The sequence below is a fragment of the Pituophis catenifer genome, unplaced genomic scaffold (assembly GCF_029215685.1).
Source record: "Pituophis catenifer annectens isolate HBS135680 unplaced genomic scaffold, rPitCat1.0.hap2 SCAF_1, whole genome shotgun sequence".
In the NCBI taxonomy this organism is placed as follows: Eukaryota; Metazoa; Chordata; class Lepidosauria; order Squamata; family Colubridae; genus Pituophis; species Pituophis catenifer.
The window spans coordinates 8,642,368-8,662,268 of record NW_027256881.1 but is presented as its reverse complement, the minus strand read 5'-3'; the positions used below and the strand labels follow the sequence as shown (position 1 = coordinate 8,662,268).

The following is a 19,901-nucleotide window of genomic DNA, read 5'->3' as shown; positions in this document are numbered from 1 at the left end:
ACAATTAAGCAGTGGAACAGCTTGCCTTCTGAAGTTGTAGATGGCTAGTTTCTATTATTATGAAAAAGTAAAAAGTTGAGGGTAGATCTTAATGCCTTATTTTACTGTACTAAAGGAGTCGGAAATCAATACCCTTTTTTCCCCCTTGCTTTCCCCCACTATCCACTTCCCTTTTTCCTTTCCTAATTTACCTAATATTTGCTTTTGTATTCTTTTTGTATGTCATCTTATAAATTAATAAATCTATGAATGTAAAAAAGAAGTTGTAGATGCTTCATCACTGGAGGTTTTTAAGATGGGGCTGGACAGCCACTTGTCTGAAACGGTATAAGGTCTCCTGCTTGAGCAGGAGGTTGGACTAGAAGACCTCCAAGGTCCCTTCCAGCTCTATTCTGATTGGTTGAGGTTGATAATCAATCAATAGGAACCGAGGTGGTGCAGTGGTTAGAGTGCAGTACTACAGGCTATTTCTGCTGCCTGCTGGCTGCCTGCAATTTCGAATCTCACCAAGCTCAAGGTTGACTCAGCCTGCCATCCTTCCGAGGTCAGTAAAATGTCAGGGGCAATATGCTGACTCCGTAAACCGCTTAGAGAGGGCTGTAAAAGCACTGTGAAGTGGTATATAAGTCTAAGTGCTATTGCTATTGCAGGCTAACTCTGCCGACTGCCAGGAGTTCGATCTTGACCAGCTCAAGGTTGACTCAGGCTTCCATCCTTCCGAGGTGGGTAAAATGAGGACCCAGATTGTCAGGGGCAATATGCTGACTCTGTAAACAGAGAGGGCTGTAAAAGCACCGTGAAGCAGTGTATAAGTCTAAGTGCTATTGCTATATATTGATTGATAATGCAAGGTGAAAACCAGCAACTGCACAAGTTCACAAGTTCACCTCTGTTCCCTCCAGGCTTAGACTCTTCACTGTGTTGCGATGGAGACTTTGTCCCTGGAGCATCAGATCCAAAGCGTGCAAAGACACATCGCCTTCCTCAAAAAGGAGCAGATGAAACTTCTCCACGATTTGCATCTGGAGATCCTTCGCTTACAAAAATACTGCACAGGTGAGTCCCATATCTACAGGGTCCTCCAAGGAGGCAGAGATTTGAAGCCTTCAGCTCCATGGACTGAGAAGTAACTTGAAAAGATGGAGCCCCAGGCAGAGTGGCTCAGCGTAGCATTAATAAACTAAGGTCAGTCCTGCTCTGTCTTGAGTCTCCCAAATTTAGATGAGGTCAGCCTTCTGGTCCAGACAAGAAGCCCCTCCAAAAATACTACCCTGTTTCCCTGAAAATAAGACCCTGTCTTATATTTTTTTAAACCCTGAAATAAGCACTTGGCCTGATTGCCATGCACTCAAAAGCCCGATTGGGCTTATTCTCAGGGAATGTCTTATTTTGGGAAAAACAGAGTAGTTCTGTCTTTATTGTAAGATGACATTAACAAAATCTTGCAAATTTGAAAGTACAGCTCTCCCCCTCATCTTTACAATCCAAGAAATTAGGGAGGGTTCCCTCTAAGATGTTTGCCATGCATGATTCCTTCTGTGGGCTCAAATCAGTGGTGGTATTCAGCCAGTTCTATCTGGTTCAGGCAAACTGGTAGCGGCAGCTATGGGAGGCTCTGCTCACCCATCCGGACATCATCACGTCCCATTTCTGACACTCTGCACATGTGCAGAAAGCCCTGCACATACACGCATGAGCGCTCACATTTGTGAATCAGTAGCCAAGGTAAGTGAATACCATCCCTGTGTTGTGGCCCATCAGCGGCCTGTTAGTAGCTGATTCAGACAGCGAGGAGGTTGGTGTGGTGCTGCACTAGCAGCCTGTGCAGCTGGCACTCGAGTCAGACAATGAGGAGGCTGGAGAAGATGTGGTGCCAGAGGCGGGGATTCAGCCAGGGCCTTCAGAACCTCCAGAAGCTCCCATAAGTGAAGAGGAAGAAGAGGAGGAGCCTCTTCTCGATGCACGGGCGCGCAGAGCTGCCAAAAGGCAGGAGTGGCTCCTCAGGAGGAGGTCTCCTCAAGAGTAAGGCTTGGGGCTAATTGGCCACTCCCCTAGCCTATTTAAGGAAGGACAACAACTGATGCAATTTGCAGGAAACAACTTTGTTCATATTCCTTCGCGTCTTGAATCCAGAAACGTTTGATTCAGCTCTTGTTTCTCTCTTGTCAGTTTTCCTGCAAATTGCTTCTGAGCATTCTGCCAACCCCAATAAGATTACGGTTATCTAAAATACTGTGCCTCAGAATTGAGTTATTATTCTTTGGATTCTTGGCAGATGTTAATGAAGTTAAATTAACAGCCCTTGTTCAGAAAAGACTGATTTAAACTGTACTTGTGTTCGAACAACAACTAAGAAAGCGCATTAGTAGTCCTTAATTAGTAAACTAAGGTTTGTACGGACTTTGTGTGTGCTGCGTTCTTTGGGGTCCGTAGCTGGGGCAGAACACCCTGGCTCAGATGCCTCTTATCATTCCCTAGTCTGTGACTCTTCCTCCTTTCTCCCAAGCTTACTCACACTTACCATTACACTATAGAAGGGAGGCTTCTGGTTTTTAACATAATAACCCCGTAAGGCAGGGGTGTCAAACTGAAGGTCCAGGGGCCAGATCCAGCCTGTAGGGTGCTTAAATCTGGCCCGCAGGGTCGCCCTGGAAACAGTGAAGGACCAGCCCGTGGTGCTTCTGCCAGTGAAAATGGAGCTCAGGAGGGCTGCATACAGCGGCCCTCCCAAGCTCCGTTTTTGCTGGCAGTGGGTTGCAGCTGAAAATGGACCTCGGGAGCCTGTTTTCGCTAGCAGAGTGCTTGGGCCACCACAGGCCCAAGTGATGTTGATCTGGCCATGCCTCCCTGGCCATGCCTCCCCGCCCCACCCTTCTTGAGCTCTGATGTGGCCCTCAATGAAATTGAGTTTGACACCTCTGCCCTAAGGCTTTCACTGCAGGGGGAGTTGGATTTCTTGACATTGGTGCCACAATATTCCAGCATTGTCCAATAAGCCATTGCAATCTTCAACCTATGCTGTGTTCCCATAACATGCTGAACCATGTCAGTTAAAGGCCTAGCAGTTACATTTGCAAGAACGTGCTAAACTTTGGTGAGGATTAAAGTTGACTAAAGTTGATTGGTTGGTCAGCATGTTATACAAACCCAACCCATTTGGTTATTAGTTGACCCTTCCATGTATTGTATAGACACCCCCACACCCCATCAATTGGATTTAACTTTTCCCTGACCATATTAAGGAGGAATGCAACCAATGTAAGACTCATGGGTTCGATTCAACATGCCTTCATTACTGCTATAGCAGCTAACTAGGGAAAGAAACACTGGCCTGCATTCTATAGAACTGAAAGTGTTGAGAATAGAATAGAGTAGAGTAGAGTAGAGTAGAGTAGAGTAGAGTAGAGTAGAGTAGAGTAGAGTAGAGTAGAATAGAATAGAATAGAATAGAATAGAATAGAAGAATAGAGTAGAGTAGAGTAGAGTAGAGTAGAGTAGAATAGAATAGAATAGAATAGAATAGAATAGAATAGAATAGAATAGTAGAATAGAATAGAATAGAATAGAAAAGAGTAGAGTAGAGTAGAATAGAATAGAATAGAATAGAATAGAATAGAATAGAATAGAATAGAATAGAATAGAATAGAATAGAATAGAATAGAATTCTTTATTGGCCAAGTGTGATTGGACACACAAGGAATTTGTCTTGGTGCATACGCTCTCAGTGTACATAAAAGAAAAGATATGTTCATCAAGAATCATAAGGTACAACACTTAATGATAATCATAGGGTACAAATAAGCAATCAGGAAACAATATCAATATAAATCGTAAGGATACAAGCAACAAGATTACAGTCATACAGTCATAAGAAAACGCCACTGAAGCTTTTAATTTCAACATTAATGATTTATTTCCAGAATTTCCAGGAGCTGACATTCCAAAAATAACTTACTTATTATCTAATACTAGAACCTGGTCCATTATTAACCAGAACTTGCAAAGCAGGTCAGGATTGTGGGGTCCTTGGTGTTTTCTAAGCTTGGTTGGTCTCTTGCAAACAATTCATTATGAAACCAGAGAACATCATTTGTGCAGGTCAGAATTCCTAGAGCAAGGGGGCCCAACCTTGGCAGCTTTAAAACCTGCAGATTTCAACTCCCAGAATTCCCCAGCAAGCATGAGATGGAAAATAGTCAGGTCATGTGACACATATTGGTTGTTTATTTTTAGGGATTTGGTTTATTTCAGTGTTTCACAACCTTAGCAGCTTTTAAGATGTTTGGACTTCAATTCCCAGAATTCCCCAGCCAGGCTGGGGAATTCTGGGAGTTGAAGTCCACACATCTTAAAGCAGCTGAGGTTGAGAAACTCTGGTTTAGTTCATTATTTTAACAGATTTACATAATGTTTCCTTATGCTTCCCACTTCAAAACAATGAAAAATAATTATTCCACCCACTTTTTGCAGTTGCAGTCAGAAAGGAGTTCTGGTGGCTAAGTTGCCATTAGTTGACTCATTAGACAGCCATATTTTAAGTGACTTTCAGACTCACATGGAAGGTTGAAAAAGAAAGTGACTGCTTTAAAGAGATTCTGCAAGTTCCATGCATTATGAAGATACCTTTTCTCAATAGTTTCTTCTATGAGAGTAGATCCCCGGCCAGTAAAATCTGCTTAGTGCTGTCCAGGGTACTGAAGTTCCTCGTTTGGTCACGCCTGAAGCTGTCTTGATCATTGTTATTAGATTTTTAACCTGTTTTTTTATATATTTTGATCAACTCAAGGCAGTGAGCATACCTAATTTCCTGTCCCCTATTTTTCTCACAGCAACCTTATGAGATGGGTTGGGTTGGGTTGGGTTGGGTTGGGTTGGGTTGGGTTGGGTTGAGAGAGTGACTGGCTCAAAGTCACCCAGCTGGCTTTCATGCCTAAAGTGGAACTAGAACTCACCATCTCCTGGTGATTGTCCCAAAGTCATGCAACTGGATTTCATGTCTAAGGTGGGACTAGAATTTACCGTCTCCTGGTGATTGGCCCAAAGTCACCCATCTGGCTTTCATGTCTAAGGTGGGACTAGAACTCACCAACTCCTGGTGATTGGACCAAAGTCACCCAACTGGCTTTCATATCTAAGGTGCCAAAAAGGTTCTCCATCACTGGGATAGATGATAGATAGATAAGTAGGAGTAGATATATGATAGATAGGTAAATAGGAATAGATAGATAGATAGATAGATAGATAGATAGATAGATAGATAGATAGTTAGATAGATAGATAGATAGATGATGGATGGATAGAAAATAGATAGATAGATAGATAGATAGATAGATAGATAGATAGATAATAGAGATTAGAGATTAGAGATTAGAGAGAGAGATGTATATAGGTAGTCCTCGATTTACAAGTTTGTTTACTGATCGTTCAAATTATATAAAAAAAGTGAGATGGCCATTTTTCACACTTAACAACTATTGCAGCATTCCCATGATCACATGATCAAACCAGATGCTTAGCAACTGACAGTTGCAGTGTCCCGGGGTCACGTGATCCACTTTTGCGGCCTCCTGACGTGCAAAGTCAATGGGGAACCCAGCTTCACTTAGCAACCATGTTACTCACTTAACCATGGTAGTGATTTCTTTAACAACTGTGGCAAGAAAGGCCATAAAATGGGGCAAAACTCACTGAACAACTGTCTCACTTTAGCCACAGACATTTGGGGCTCCATTATGGTCACAAATCGAGGATTACTAATGTTTCCAATCGGATGCAGGCACCGTTCTTTGAAAAAATGAGGCAGGGGTGCCATTTTTCCCTTACTCAAGGCATTTTTCCCATCTGCAGTTTCTTTTTCTGGACCTGGCAAGCTGAGCATTTGCATCCCGTGATGCAGAAAGATGATTCCAATGTGCAAAGAAAATAATAATAATAAGTAAATACACAACTTCCTAATGCTTTCCCATTAGTTCAAAGGTACAGAAGCCACAGATTTCATACCGCAGCCATACACTAACCATCATCTTCATTTATTTATTTTATTTATTTTATTTATTTAATAAATAAAATCCGCCTTGGGTCTTTGGAGAAAGGCGGCATACAAGTTGAACAAATAAATAAAATAAATAAATATTTTATTTATTTTATTTATTTTGTCAAACATGTACAAGATAACAGGTATAAGTATAAACATGGAAAGGAAATGAGTACAAATAAATGGGGACAGTAGGACAGGGACGGTAGGCACGCTGGTGTGCTTATGCAACCCCCCCCTTTACGGACCGCTTAGAAATGGGGTGAGGTTCACGGTAGACAGTTGAAGGTTGAAGCTGTGAGGGTTTGAGGCTGTAACAAAGGAGTCGGGTAGAGCATTCCAGGCGTTGACCACTCTGTTGCCGAAGTTGTATTTTCTGCAATCGAGTTTGGAGCGGTTTACCTTGAGTTTGTATTGGTTGTTTGCCCAAGTATTATTGAGGTTGAAGCTGAAGAAGTCGTTGACAGGTAAGACATTGTAGCAGACAATTTTGTGTACTATGCTTAGGTCAGACCGTAGGCGGCATAGTTCCAGGTTGTCCAGGCCCAAAATTTTGAGCCTGGTGGCATAAGGGATTCTATTGTGTCTATTATGTTCTGTTATGTCATGCAGAAGAGTCTTTGTACAGACTCTTCTGCATGACATGTTATAATAAGTGTGAGTCATCCATTCATTTGGAAATCTAGCTTTTCAAAATAGATAGTGGAATGGAAGATTGTGGACGAGCCAAAACATGCTCTGAGCCCCTGTTTTGCCAAGGGTCGGGGCAGCGATCTGGTGCCCTGGGCAACTGGTTCTCTTGGATCCAGAGACAAAAAAAGCACAGCAGAAAATCAAGGGATTTTAAGCTTTATTGTGTGCTCAAACAGACAGATTTGAAAGCATAACCTAAAAAGCATACATACCAGTGGAGAAATTCAATTTTTTTTACTACCGGTCCTGTGGGTAGTGGCTTGGTGGGGTGGCGTGGCTTGGTGGGCATGGCAGGGGAAGGATACTGCAAAATCCCCATTCCCTTCCCACTCCAGGGAAGGGTACTGCAAAATCCCCATTCCCTCCCCACTCCAGGGGAAGGATACTGCAAAATCCCCATTCCCTTCCCACTCCAGGGGAAGGGTACTGCAAAATCCCCATTCCCTCCCCACTCTTGGGCCAGTCAGAGGTGGTATTTGCCGGTTCTCCAAACTACTCAAAATTTCCGCTACCAGTTCTCTAGAACCTGCTGGATTTCACCCTTGATACATACCAAGCGAGAGGATGCTCAAATTTCTTATAAGCTAGCTGCCAGGAACTCTTTAATAACGACAGCAGAGATTTCCTAAGGGCACCCAGTTTCCACAGTACAAATTGTCCTTGGCTTATGACCCCCAACTGACCTCAACATTTCTGTTGCTAAGCGAGGCAGTTGTTGAATGAGTTGCACCTCATTTTATGACCTTTCTTGCCAACATTATTAAGCGAATCACTGCAGTGGTTATGTGAAGCCTGCAGTTGTTAAGCGAACCTTTAAGTAAAGTCAATGAATTAAAGTCAATTATTAAAGTCAATTAAATAAAGCGGATCTTAAGGAAAATCAATGAATTCCCCCGTTGACTTCACTTGTCAGAAGCCAGCTGGGAAGGTTACAAATGGTGATCACATGACCCTGGGACACGAAAACCGTCCTACATACACGCTCGTTGCCAAGCATCCGAATTTTGATTATGTAACCCTAGGGATGCTGCAACAGTCGTAAGTGTGAAAACCGGTCAACAGTCACTTTTTTCAGTGTTGTTGTAACTTTGAACGGTCACTAAATGAATGGTTGTAAGTTGAGGACTACCTGTAAAGGGATTTTAAGCTTTATTATTAACTCAAGCAAATCAATTTAAAAGCATAACAGGAAAAGCATATGGTAGTGGCCAAAATTGTGGAAACCTTTTTGGGAAAAATGTATTTTTGAGGTTTGATGGCTAATGACACCACTTTTTGGGGGGGGGAGTTTCAAGATAATCGTATTCCACTGCTGGAATGGCCTGGGAATAGCCTTTTAATTTAACTATACAACCCCAGCTATCTCTAATCCCCCCTCCCTATCCCTCGCTCCAGCACTGGCTTCAGCCAGCCCAGCTTCAGGGTTGACATCTTAAATGAATCACTGCAGTTGTTCAGTTAGTGACCCGACGTCAGCGTCCCAGCACTGACATATAATAAAGGGAGGAGAAGCCTGAACTTTTGCCTGCTAAATCCCTTTGAAGATTCGGTCTCCTCAGAGATGGGGAGGGGGGAGACATTCCTGTGATCTGATGAAGAAGGAATCAGGAAAGTGACTTGGAAGATAGCCAATGAGAAGCAGAGAATTGGGGATCGGAAAGGGAGGGATTGGGGGGCAAAGGTCAGTACTGACTGTGAAAGAGTCAGGATCAGATTGCTGTGCTCGAATAAAGAGAAAATTTCCTTAAAGATCGGCAGTTTGGAAATTCATTTATTTTGAGATAGCATCGAAACCTTACACCCAGTTGTTATGTGAATCTGGCTTCCCCGTTTATTTATTTATTTATTTATTAGATTTTTATACCGCCCCCTCTCCCGAAGGACTCGGGGCGGTGCACAGCCAAAAGTTAAAAACATACAATATAAACTATTAAAATACGTTTAAAACAGAATTAAATCTACAATGGCTCCCCAATTTAAAATGCCTTACCCATACCCCTATAAAAAGACGAATTTAAAATTTAAAAATTTAAAATTCCCACATTTAAAAAGGGGGAAGATTTAGGCCAGGCCAGCTTGATAAAATAGAAAAGTCTTAAGCGCGCGGCGGAAGGTGCGCAGATCCGGGATCCTACGTATCTCCGGGGGGAGCTCGTTCCAAATTGTAGGTGCCCCCACAGAGAAGGCTCTCCCCCTAGGGGCCGACAGCCGACATTGTTTGGCCGACGGCACCCGGAGGAGCCCCTCTCTATGGGAGCGTACTGGCCGGTGGGAGGCTATTGGTGGTAGCAGGCGGTCCCGTAAATAACCAGGTCCTAAGCCATGGAGCGCTTTAAAGGTGATAACCAGAACCTTGAAGCGCACTCGGAAGACCACCGGGAGCCAGTGCAGCTCGCGCAGGAGAGGTGTCACATGGGAACTCCATGTCGCTCCCATCACCACCCGCGCGGCCGCACTCTGCGCCAGTTGGAGCCTCCGAGTGCACCTCAAGGGGAGCCCCATGTAGAGAGCGTTGCAGTAATCCAGACGAGAAGTAACGAGGGCATGAGTGACTGTGTGTAGGGAGTCCCGATCTAGATAGGGACGCAACTGGCGGATCAGGCGAACCTGATGAAAAATCCTCCCGGACACGGCCGTCACATGCTCTTCTAACGACAGCCGTGAATCCAGGAGGACACCCAAGTTGCGAGCCCTATCCGTGGGGGCCAATGATTCGCCCCCAATAGTCAGCGATGGCATTAGCTGACTATATCGGGACGTCGGAAACCACAGCCACTCAGTCTTGGATGGGTTGAGCCTGAGCCTGTTCCTCCCCATCCAGATCCGTACGGCCTCCAGGCACTGGGACATCACTTCAAGGGCATCGTTGGGGTGATCCGGGGTGGAGATGTACAACTGGGTGTCATCAGCGTACTGATGGTACTCCACCCCAAAACCACGGATGATCTCGCCCAGCGGCTTTACATAAATGTTGAACAAAAGGGGCGAGAGGACCGATCCCTGCGGCACCCCGCATATGAGGGGCCTCGGGGTCGACCTCTGCCCCCCTGTCAACACAGACTGCGACCGGTCGGAGAGAAAGGAGGAGAACCACCTTAGTACGGTGCCTCCCACCCCCAACTCTTCCAACCGGTGCAGCATGATACCATGGTCGATGGTATCAAAAGCCACTGAGAGATCTAACAGGACCAGGACAGAGGAGCAGCCCCTGTCCCGAGCCCTCCAGAGATCATCAACCAACGCGACCAATGCCGTTTCCGTGCTGTATCCAGGCCTGAAACCCGACTGGAACGGATCCAGATACGACACTTCATCCAGGTACTGGGGAAGCTGTCCCGCAACCACACTCTCAACAACCTTCGCCACAAAACGAAGGTTGGAGACTGGACGATAATTAGCCAATATTGCCGGGTCCAGGGAAGGCTTCTTGAGGAGGGGTCTCACCACCGCCTCCTTAAGGGCGGCGGGGAAGACACCCTCACCCAATGAAGCATTTATAATCCCCTGGAGCCAGCCTCGCGTCACCTCCCGGGAAGCCAGCACTAACCAGGAGGGACACGGGTCCAACAAACATGTGGTCGCGTTCAATCTACCCAGAATCCTGTCCACGTCATCTGGGGTCACAGGATCAAACTCATCCCAGATAACAGTCTCAAGACCTGCCTCCGTCACTCCCGCTGGATCTACCCAGTCGGAGTCCAGACCTTCCCGAATCTGAGTGATTTTGTCATACAGATACTGAACAAAGTCCTCAGCTCTTCCCTCCAAGGGGTCCTCCCGCGCTTCCTGGTGGAGCAGGGAGCGGGTCACCCTAAACAGGGCGGCCGGGCAATTATCTGATGACACAATAAGAGCAGCAAAATGCGTACATTTTGCTGCTTTTATCGCCACTAGGTAAGTCCTAATATGGGATCTAACCAGTGTCTGGTCCGATTCAGAAAGACTAGCTCTCCAACTACTCTCTAGGCGTCTTTTCCAGCGCTTCATCTCCCTCAGCTCCTCGGTAAACCAAGGAGCAAGGCGAGATCCGCGCCGGGTCAGAGGCCGCAAAGGCACGACTCGATCCAGGGCCCCAGCGGCCGCCCTATCCCAGGCGGCCACTAGGTCTCCAGTCGAGGCGTGAGCCAGAACCTCAGGAATTGACTTTGCTTGTCGGAAGATCACGAAAGGCGATCACACAGGACCTGCAACCGTCATAAATACAAGTCAGTTTCCCAGCATCTAAATGTTGGTCACTTGACCATGGGGAGGCTGCAACAGTTGTCAGGGTGAAAAACGGTCCTCAGTGCTATTCTAACTTTGAAGGGGCACTAAACAAACTGTTGTAAGTCAAGGACTACCTCTATGAATATATTCCGTTCCTTTCTTCTTTATTTAGCAAACAAAAGTGAAAGCAAGCAGGCTAGCTCAAAATCTAGGCTGCATAAATAGAGGGGTAGAATCAAGATCATGTGAAGTGTTAATACCACTTTATAATACCTCAGGGTGCCTTCGGCCAAATTATGTCAGCTGGCAACACCCAGGGGGAGGGCCTTCTCTGTGGGAGCCCCTGTCCTTTGGAATGAACTGCCCCCAGAAATTCGTAAAATCTCTGATCTCCGTGTATTTCACTGTGCCCTCAAAACCTTGTTGTTCCGCCAGGCTGGGCTATCAATGTAAAGATTTTAATTGGTTTTTAAATATGGGATTTTAAATTGAGGGGGGGTTTAAAATTGAGCCTATCATTTAATAATTTTAAATTTTGTCTGTCTTTGTGCTTTTAATCAGGCTGTACACTGCCCTGAGTCCTTCGGGAGAAGGGCGGTATAGAAATAAAATAAAATAAAATAAAATAAAATAAAATAAAATAAAATAAAATAAAATAAAATAAAATAAAATAAAATAAAATAAAATAAAATAAAATAAAATAAAATAAAATAAAATAATAAAATAAAATAAAATAAAATAAAATAAAATAAAATAAAATAATAAATATAATGCCTTGGTAAGGCCACACTTGGAATGCTGCATTCAGTTTTGGTTGCCACAATATAAAAAAGACATTGAGACTCTAGAAAGAGTGCAGAGAAGAGCAACAAAGTTGATTAGGGGACTGGAGGCTAAAACATATGAAAAAACGGTTGCAGGGACTGGGTATGTCTAGTTTAATGAAAGGAAGGACTAGGGGTGACATGATAGCAGTGTTCCAATATCTCAGGGGCTGCCACAAAGAAGAGGGAGTCAAGCTATTCTCCAAAGCACCTGAGGGTAGGACAAGAAGCAATGGGTGGAAACTAGTCAAGGAGAGAAGCAACCTAGAACTAAGGAGAAGTTTCCTGACAGTTAGAACAATTAATCAGTGGAACAACTTGCCTCCAGAAGTTGTGAATGCTCCAACACTGGAAGTTTTTAAGAAGATATTGGATAACCATTTGTCTGAAGTGGTGTAGGGTTTCCTGCCTAAGCAGGGGGTTGGACTAGAAGACCTCCAAGGCCCCTCCCAACTCTGTTATTCTATTCGAATCAGCTCTAAACTTCTACACTTTTCTTAATATGAGGGAAAAGTCAAAAAACGTGTCACTAAAACTCCTCCGGATAAGCATGGTCTTCCACATGGCCGCTTCCATCTCCTTATAGGAAAAGTGAAATGCACTTGAAATAATCACCGACCTAAACAGGTTACTAAGGAAATGCTTCAAGGATCTTTTGAAGTGGAGCCTCCTTTATGCCACTTGTCTTTGGTAAATCAATCTCCTTCTCTCTCTCCGGGGATAGCAATGGTTTTTGAATGGATTGCTAGAGAAAAGCTTCCCCCCCACCCACCCCCCAACTTTATGAAAGAAAATCACGGGAAACCTTTTGAGGACTCGTCCTTATTTGTATCAGTCGAGTGTTGTATTCAGTGCAGTAACATCATGCTTTAATTTCCATTACAGAGACAACACTGCCTCGCGGCAACTTACAACACAGGATTATATACTGATAAAGATGAGAAGGGCAGAGAAAAACGTATTTTGTCTGCCTTTTCGAGCACCTAAAGCAGGGGTCCTCAAACTTGGCAGCTTTAAGACTTGTGGACTACAACTCCCAGAATATTCCAGCCAGTTTAGCTGGCTGGAATATTCTGGGAGTTGTAGTCCACAAATCTTAAAGCTGCCAAGTTTGAAGACCTCTGATCTAAGGGCTGAGGATGGGAGAAGATCTTGGAAGTTGGGAGCAAACCTTTCTTAATCCTATCCTTAATCTCACTGGCATGCCCTTCCCCACCTCCAAATCATCATTTGGGGTATAGGGTCTCCTGTTGGACTAGAAGACCTCTAGAAGACAGTTAGAACAATGAATCAGTGGAATGACTTGCCTCCAGAAGTTGTGGATGCTCCAACACTGGAAGTTTTTAAGAAGATATTGGATAACTATGTGTCTGAAGTGGTCTAGGGTTTCCTGCCTAAGCGGGGTTGGACTAGAAGACCTCCAAGGTTCCTTCCACCCCAACCCTATTTTCTGCTCCTAGTTTTACTTTTAAAAAAGAAAAGTGAGTTACAATTTGCTCCTGGGAGGAGGGAGGAAGAAAACCAACAAAAGAGCACAAAATTCAGCAAATGCTGCTGCTAAATTAGTAGTAGTAAGGGGGGGGAGGAGGAGGAGGAGGAGGAGGAGGAGGAGGAGGAGGAGGAGGAGGAGGAGGAGGAGGAGGAGGAGGAGGAGGAGGAGGAATATTACATTGGTACATTGGGGGGCACATATGAGCATGCAATGGTGGTAAATGTGAGGACTGGTTGTAAGTCACATTTTTCAGCACCATCATAACTTTGAACCGTTGCTAGATAAAATGATTGTAAATTAAGGACTCCCTGAATTCTGTTCAGTCTTCTGAAAGATACTGCACCAACAATCAGACAGAACCAACCCAGTTTACATATTTTTCCTTCCAATGCTCCCCACCCCTCAAAAAAAAGAATAAAATAAATGCATCAATTACAACGGCACCGAGCTTTTTATCGTCCTGATATCTCCAGGTACCTGTTTTTTTCGGGGATAAAAGCACTATTAACCCATGTTGGAATGAGTCTTTTGGCGCAAATTAATCTGACATTTGCAGGGAAGAATTTGGCTCAGCTCCCATTCTCCATAAGGAGATGCAGGAAATTCGCGCTTTACTATTTCTTTTTATCCCATTATTTCTTAGATGCTGGATGAGTCTAGACGGTGCAATCTCAGAGGGGTAATTAGTGTGCATTAATTGTTGCCCCCGAACAAAGAAAAATGAGAGTCTTGGCTCACGAATCACAAGACTTGTTTTTTCCACCAGGAAACAATTGGCACGCTTGATATTTTAGGAACAAATAAACTGTGAAGGCTTGTTCTAATTGTACGATGAACGGTTGCAGAAACTAAGTATGTCTGGTCTCACAAAGAGATGGACGAGGGGTGACATGATAGCAGTCTTCCAACATTTGAGGGACTGTCCCAGGGATGGGTTCTAAATTTTTTTACTACCGGTTCTGTGGGCGTGGCTTATTTTGTGGGTGTGGCTTGGAGGTCATGTGACTAGGTGGGCGTGGCTAGCTGGTCAGAGTCATTTCTGGAAGGTCCTCGCACATACGACCTGACTCATTTGTTTGCTTTTAACACTGATCAGCTGCAGGACGGCCCTTTGAAGCCCCCCGGCAAGAGTTTAAACAGTTTTTTTCCCTCTAGTCATCAGCTGGGACTCAGGAGGCAGCAATAGATTGGGGGTGGGGCCAAATAAAAGGTAAGAATAACGTGGGGGGGGTGGGAGGGCGGGGGGGGGAGAACTGGTTCAGTGACGTCATATCGTCACCGCTACCGGCTCAGCCGAACCGGACCGAACCGGGAGGAACCCACCACTGGACTGTCCCAGAGAAGAAGGGGTCAACCTATTCTCCAAAGAATTTGAAGGCAGGACAGGAAGTAACAAAAATTTATCAGAGAGATCCAACCTAGAACTAAGGAGAAATTTCCTTACAATTAGAGCAATTCATTAAAAGTGTGGGTGCTCCTTCACTGGAGGTTTTCAAGAAGACGTTGGACAGCCATTTGCCTAAAATGATACAGGGTCCCCTGTTTCAGCAGGGGCTGGACTACGAGACCCTTGAGCAGGAGTGAAATGTAAAATTTGTTTCTACCGGTTCTGTGGGCATGGCTTGGGGGGGGGGGGGTAATGTGACGGTCGGCGTGGCCAACTTTTTTTTTTTTTAACTTTTCAAAGTATTTTTTCTAATGTTTTGAAAAGCCTCTGCCAATCAGGCAACTCAGCTGGGATCGTCAGAGACTTTTCAAAGCATTTTTTTTTAACCACCTCTTCAGCCAAGAGGTTGCAGAAAAAATTGCTTTGAAAAGCCTCTGATGATCCCAGCTGAGCCGCGTAATCATCAGAGGCTTTTTTTTTAACTTTTAAAAGCATTTTTTCGTCGAAAGAGGTTGTAGAAAAAATGCTTTTAAAAGTTTTTTTTTTTCAAAAAGCCTCTGATGATCATGCGGCTCAGCTGGGCATGGTGAGGGGGGGGGCGCGCAGGGATTTTTGCTACCGGTTCTCCAAACCACCCGCTGCCATCACTACCGGATCGAGCAATCCGGTCCGAACTGGGAGCATTTCACCCCTGCCCTTGAGGCCCCTTCCAACCTGTTATTCTATGTTCTATATTTCAGAAGAACCAGTGCGTGTTCTCTGGAAAGTGTACATCAAATACTGTACATACCAAACTACTTATCATGAATTTGCAGTATGTCATCACTTCTTTGGTAACTTGTAGCTTAGCATTTATTTTTTTTTAATTTTAATTTATCTGCCGCCCTTCTCCGGAGACTCAGGGCGGCTTACAATGCGTTAAGCAATAGCCTTCATACTTTTGTATATTTATACAAAGTCAGCTTATTGCCCCCACAATCTGGGTCCTCAATTTACCTACCTTAAAAAGGATGGAAGGCTGAGTCAACCTTGAGCCTGGCGAGATTCGAACCTGCAGTAATTGCAGGCAGCTGGTCTTAATAACAAGGTGCTTTAGACCACTGTACTACCAAGCTCATTTGGGGTGAAACCAATCACCAGTCTGTATAAACCATTGTTTCTGGCTCCAGGGGTGCTATTCAGCAGGTTCTGACCGGTTCTGGAGAACCGGTAGTGGACATTTTGAATAGTTCAGAGAACTGGCAAATACCACCTCTGGCTGGCCCAGAGTGGGGTGGGAATGGAGATTTTGCAATATCCTTCCCCCAGGAGAGAGGAGGGAATGGGGATTTTGCAGTATCCTTCCCCTGGAGTGGGGTGGGAATGGAGAATTGCAGTATCTTTCCCCTGCCACACCCACCAAGCCACGCCCACCAAGCCACGTCCACAGAACCAGTAGTAAAAAAAATACAAATAAGGAGATCCTCTTGTGTCTGGGAGGAAAAAAAAGATTTCCCAGCCTTTGCAAAAGAGAAAAAAGTGGTGCTTTTTAAAGAACACATCAGCTTGTTACAGCCAGGAGCAGGAAAGTTATGCCTAATTTAACATCAGGGTTTTGTTAATTTTCCCTCCGCTTGCACAATCAGAAGCCGTGAGAGGCTTTGCTCTCGCTTCAAGCCCTAAATACTTTAGTGAGAATGTTAGAAGATTGAGGATGAAAGATCCCTAAGAAAATTCTATTACAGGCAGTCCTCAACATACGACCACAATCAAGCCCAAATTTTATGTTGCTAAGTGAGAAACGTGTTAAGTGAGTTTTGCCCCATTTTAGGACTTTTCTTGCCACCGTTGTTAATTGCAGTTGTTAAATTAGTAGCACAGTCGTTAAGTAAATCTGGCTTCCCCGCTGCTTGTCGGAAGGTCACAAAAGGGGATCACGTGGCCCTGGCGGCACGGCGATTGTCATAAATATGAGTCAGTTGTCAAGCATCCAAATGTAAATCACGTGACCACGGGGATGCTGCAACGGCCGTAAGTGTGAAAAATGGTCATAAGTCCCTTTTTATCAGTGTCGTTGTAACTTCAAAATGGTCACGAAATGAACCGTTGGAAGTCGAGGACTACCTGTACTTGATTTATAAGTTTATAAAGGCAGAGGCAACTTGGAGTGGGATTCGGGGGTTCTCCGAATTGCACAGAATCTTAGCTAGAGGTTCTCTCGAACCACTGTGAACCCCCAGCGGCCCACCCCTGGGTATATTGATTCCAGGACATGTTTGCAGCAGATTTAGGCAGTGTTCTGCTGTCCAGATGTTGTGGGCTGCAATACCCAAAGCATTTTAGAGGGCCTCATGGTATTAATAAAAACCTCTGGATAGCAATAGGTCAGTGGTGAAATCTAAAATTTGTTACTACCGGTTCTGTGGGCGTGGCTTGGTGGGGTGGTGGTAATGTGACTGGGTGGGCGTGGACAATTTTTTTTTTTCACTTTTAAAACCATTTTTTCTACAACCTCTTTGGCGAAAAGGTTGTAAAAAAATGCTTTCAAAAGGCTCTGACGATCCCAGCTGAGTTGCCTGATCAGCAGAGGCTTTTTTAAAAAGCCTCTGTGGATCAGGCAACTCAGCTGGGATCGTCAGAGGCATTTAAAAGAAAAAAAGGGGTTTTTTCCTTTTAAAAGCCTTTGATGATCCCAGCTGAGCCATGTGATCATCAGAGGCTTTTTTTTTTTACTTTTAAAAGCATTTTTTCGGCCGAAGAGGTTGTAAAAAAAATGCTTTTAAAAGTTAAAAAAAAAGCCTCTGATGATTGTGCGGCTCAGCTGGGCATGGGTGGGGGCAGGGATTTTTGCTACAGAGTCTCCGAACCACCCGCCTCCATCGCTACCGGATCAGGTGATCCGGTCCGAACCAGGAGCATTTCACCTCTGCAGTAGATTCACTTATTGCCTATGTGGAATAAGATGCTTGATTATTACTGAAACTGGTATAACAGAATGTGTGCTTGTTACAGCTTTAGTCTGGCAAGATTCTGTCCATTAGGTTAAAACAAAGGATTGGACTGGATTGGATCTTACTGTCTCACCTTTGGGTTTCAGTCTGACAACCATCCCGTTGAACAAAAAATCTTGATTGATTGATTGATTGATTGATTGATTGATTGATTGAATTTGATGCATATTTACAACATGTCTGCCTGTCTTGTTTCATTATTTTTGCAGTGCCAAAGTGGAAACGATCCCCTCCTAGAAACTTCTCTGTTATAGCCCTTAATTAAAACCAGTTTACAAACCTCTAAAGTGAAGCCACTCAATTAAAAGCTCTTAATTAAAACCTGTTTACAGCAGCCCACTGAAACCATTTAATTAAAAGGTCTTAATTAAACCCATTAAATAAACCCAATAAACCCAACCTGACTAAGTCAAGAGAATCCCTAAAAGTTTGCATTTGAAGCCATAAAACCTTTGCAACGCAAAACATAGGCAGCATTACTATCCTAGTTATGACGTAACAGAAACCATGCAGTAACAGATTTAGTTTCTGTTTAGAACAGGAGATCCTGATCTTTTTGTACCATGGATTCCATTCCAAGTCTAATGAAATCGATCAGATCCCTTCTCAGAAAAACATCTCAAATATATAATTTTTATCAGAGATTTTTACATAAGTAAAAGATAAGCATGAAGTCATGCAAAGTCATAGCAAGAAAAAGGAAAGAAAACCTAAAAGAAGAAAGTGCTAAAAGTAGAATAGAATAGAATAGAATAGAATAGAATAGAATAGAATAGAATAGAATAGAATAGAATAGAATAGAACAGAACAGAACAGAACAGAACAGAACAGAATAGAATTTTATTGGCCAAGTGTGATTGGACACACAAGGAATTTGTCTTGGTGCATACACTCTCATTGTACATAAAAGAAAAGATACACTCATCAAGAATCATAAGGTACAACACTTAATGATAGTCATAGGGAACAAATAAGCAATCAGGAAACAATATCAATATAAATCGTAAGGATACAAGCAACAAAGTTACAGTCATACAGTCATAAGTGGGAGGAGATGGATGATGGGAATGATGAGAAGATTAATAGTAATGCAGACTTAGTGAATAGTTTGACAGTGTTGAGGGAATTATTTGTTAAAGCAGAGTGATGGCGTTTGGGGAAAAACTGTCCTTGTGTCTAGTTGTTCTGGTGTGCAGTGCTCTATAGCGTCGTTTTGAGGGTAGGAGTTGAAACAGTTTATGTCCAGGATGTGAGGGGTCTGTAGATACTTTCACAGCCCTCTTTTGACTCGTGCAGTATACAGGTTCTCAATGGAAGGCAGGTTGGTAGTAATTGTTTTTTCTGCAGTAATTTAGTAATATAAGTAATATAAATAACAAAAAAAGATATATAAATAAACTATTTCCAAGCTGCTTTATACAGTAGTAATTACAAACTTTAAGGCTACATACGATTCTCTTCTTATATTCAACCCCTTTTAATCAGTACATCCATAAATCACATTTTTTTCCCCATTTTCAGCAAAAAAATCCATATGAAGTTTCCAGTCTTTTATCAACGTACTTGTTTTCTTATCGCTGACCAAACAGTCAATTTTGCCATTTCAGCAAATTCAGAATAGAACTTAGGGATTTTGGCACACGATTTTCAGTTCTGGCTTTGCACTCCTGCAAAACACTTGATATCTAATAAACTGTCTATCTTTCTCATCTAACAGAACAAAGGATCGGTTTCATTTAGAGGCTTAAATTGTGGCCGGTCTGACAAGTCCTTGCATAATAAACAATCTCTTAATAAACAGTAAAGGAATTTAACCTTCCTGCTTCATTCTCTTTTTCATTTAGAATTGACCCATGATCTGGAAGTGAAAGAGTTGGAAGCCAGACAGCAAGGTAAGTGAGAAGATAATTCCCCCCCTTTTTTAAACTGAACTAACAAACATAAACTAGGAATAATATACTACGATCTACACATGCATTGAATCCCAATATGAAAAAGATATTTGAAGTTTGATTGGATCCAGCATGGCTCTTCTTGAAATTATACTAGCAGTTGAGCTGTCTACAATACTCCCTCTTAACCTAACAAGGTGGATGTGAAGCAGAGGTGGGTTTCAGCAGGTTCTGACCAGTTCTGAAGAACCGGTAGCGGAAATTTTGAGTAGTTCGGAGAACCGGTAGTAAAAATTCTGACTGGCCCCGCCCCCATCTATTCTCTGCCTCCCAAGTCCCAGCTGATCAGGAGGAAATGGGGATTTTGCAGTAACCTTTCCCTG

At 43.6% G+C, this 19,901-nt stretch overlaps 1 protein-coding gene across 1 annotated transcript in view; it reads left to right on the top strand.

Annotated features, from left to right (window-relative positions):
- Positions 1–926: 926 nt before the first annotated feature.
- CCDC92B (coiled-coil domain containing 92B) overlaps positions 927–19,901 on the top strand; it is a 34,814-nt gene continuing 15,839 nt past the window's right edge. Inside the window, exons 1-2 of the mRNA XM_070945511.1 lie at positions 927–1,056; positions 19,471–19,518. Of these exons, the coding sequence (XP_070801612.1) occupies positions 927–1,056; positions 19,471–19,518 (178 nt within the window). The remainder of the gene's footprint in view (positions 1,057–19,470; positions 19,519–19,901) is intronic.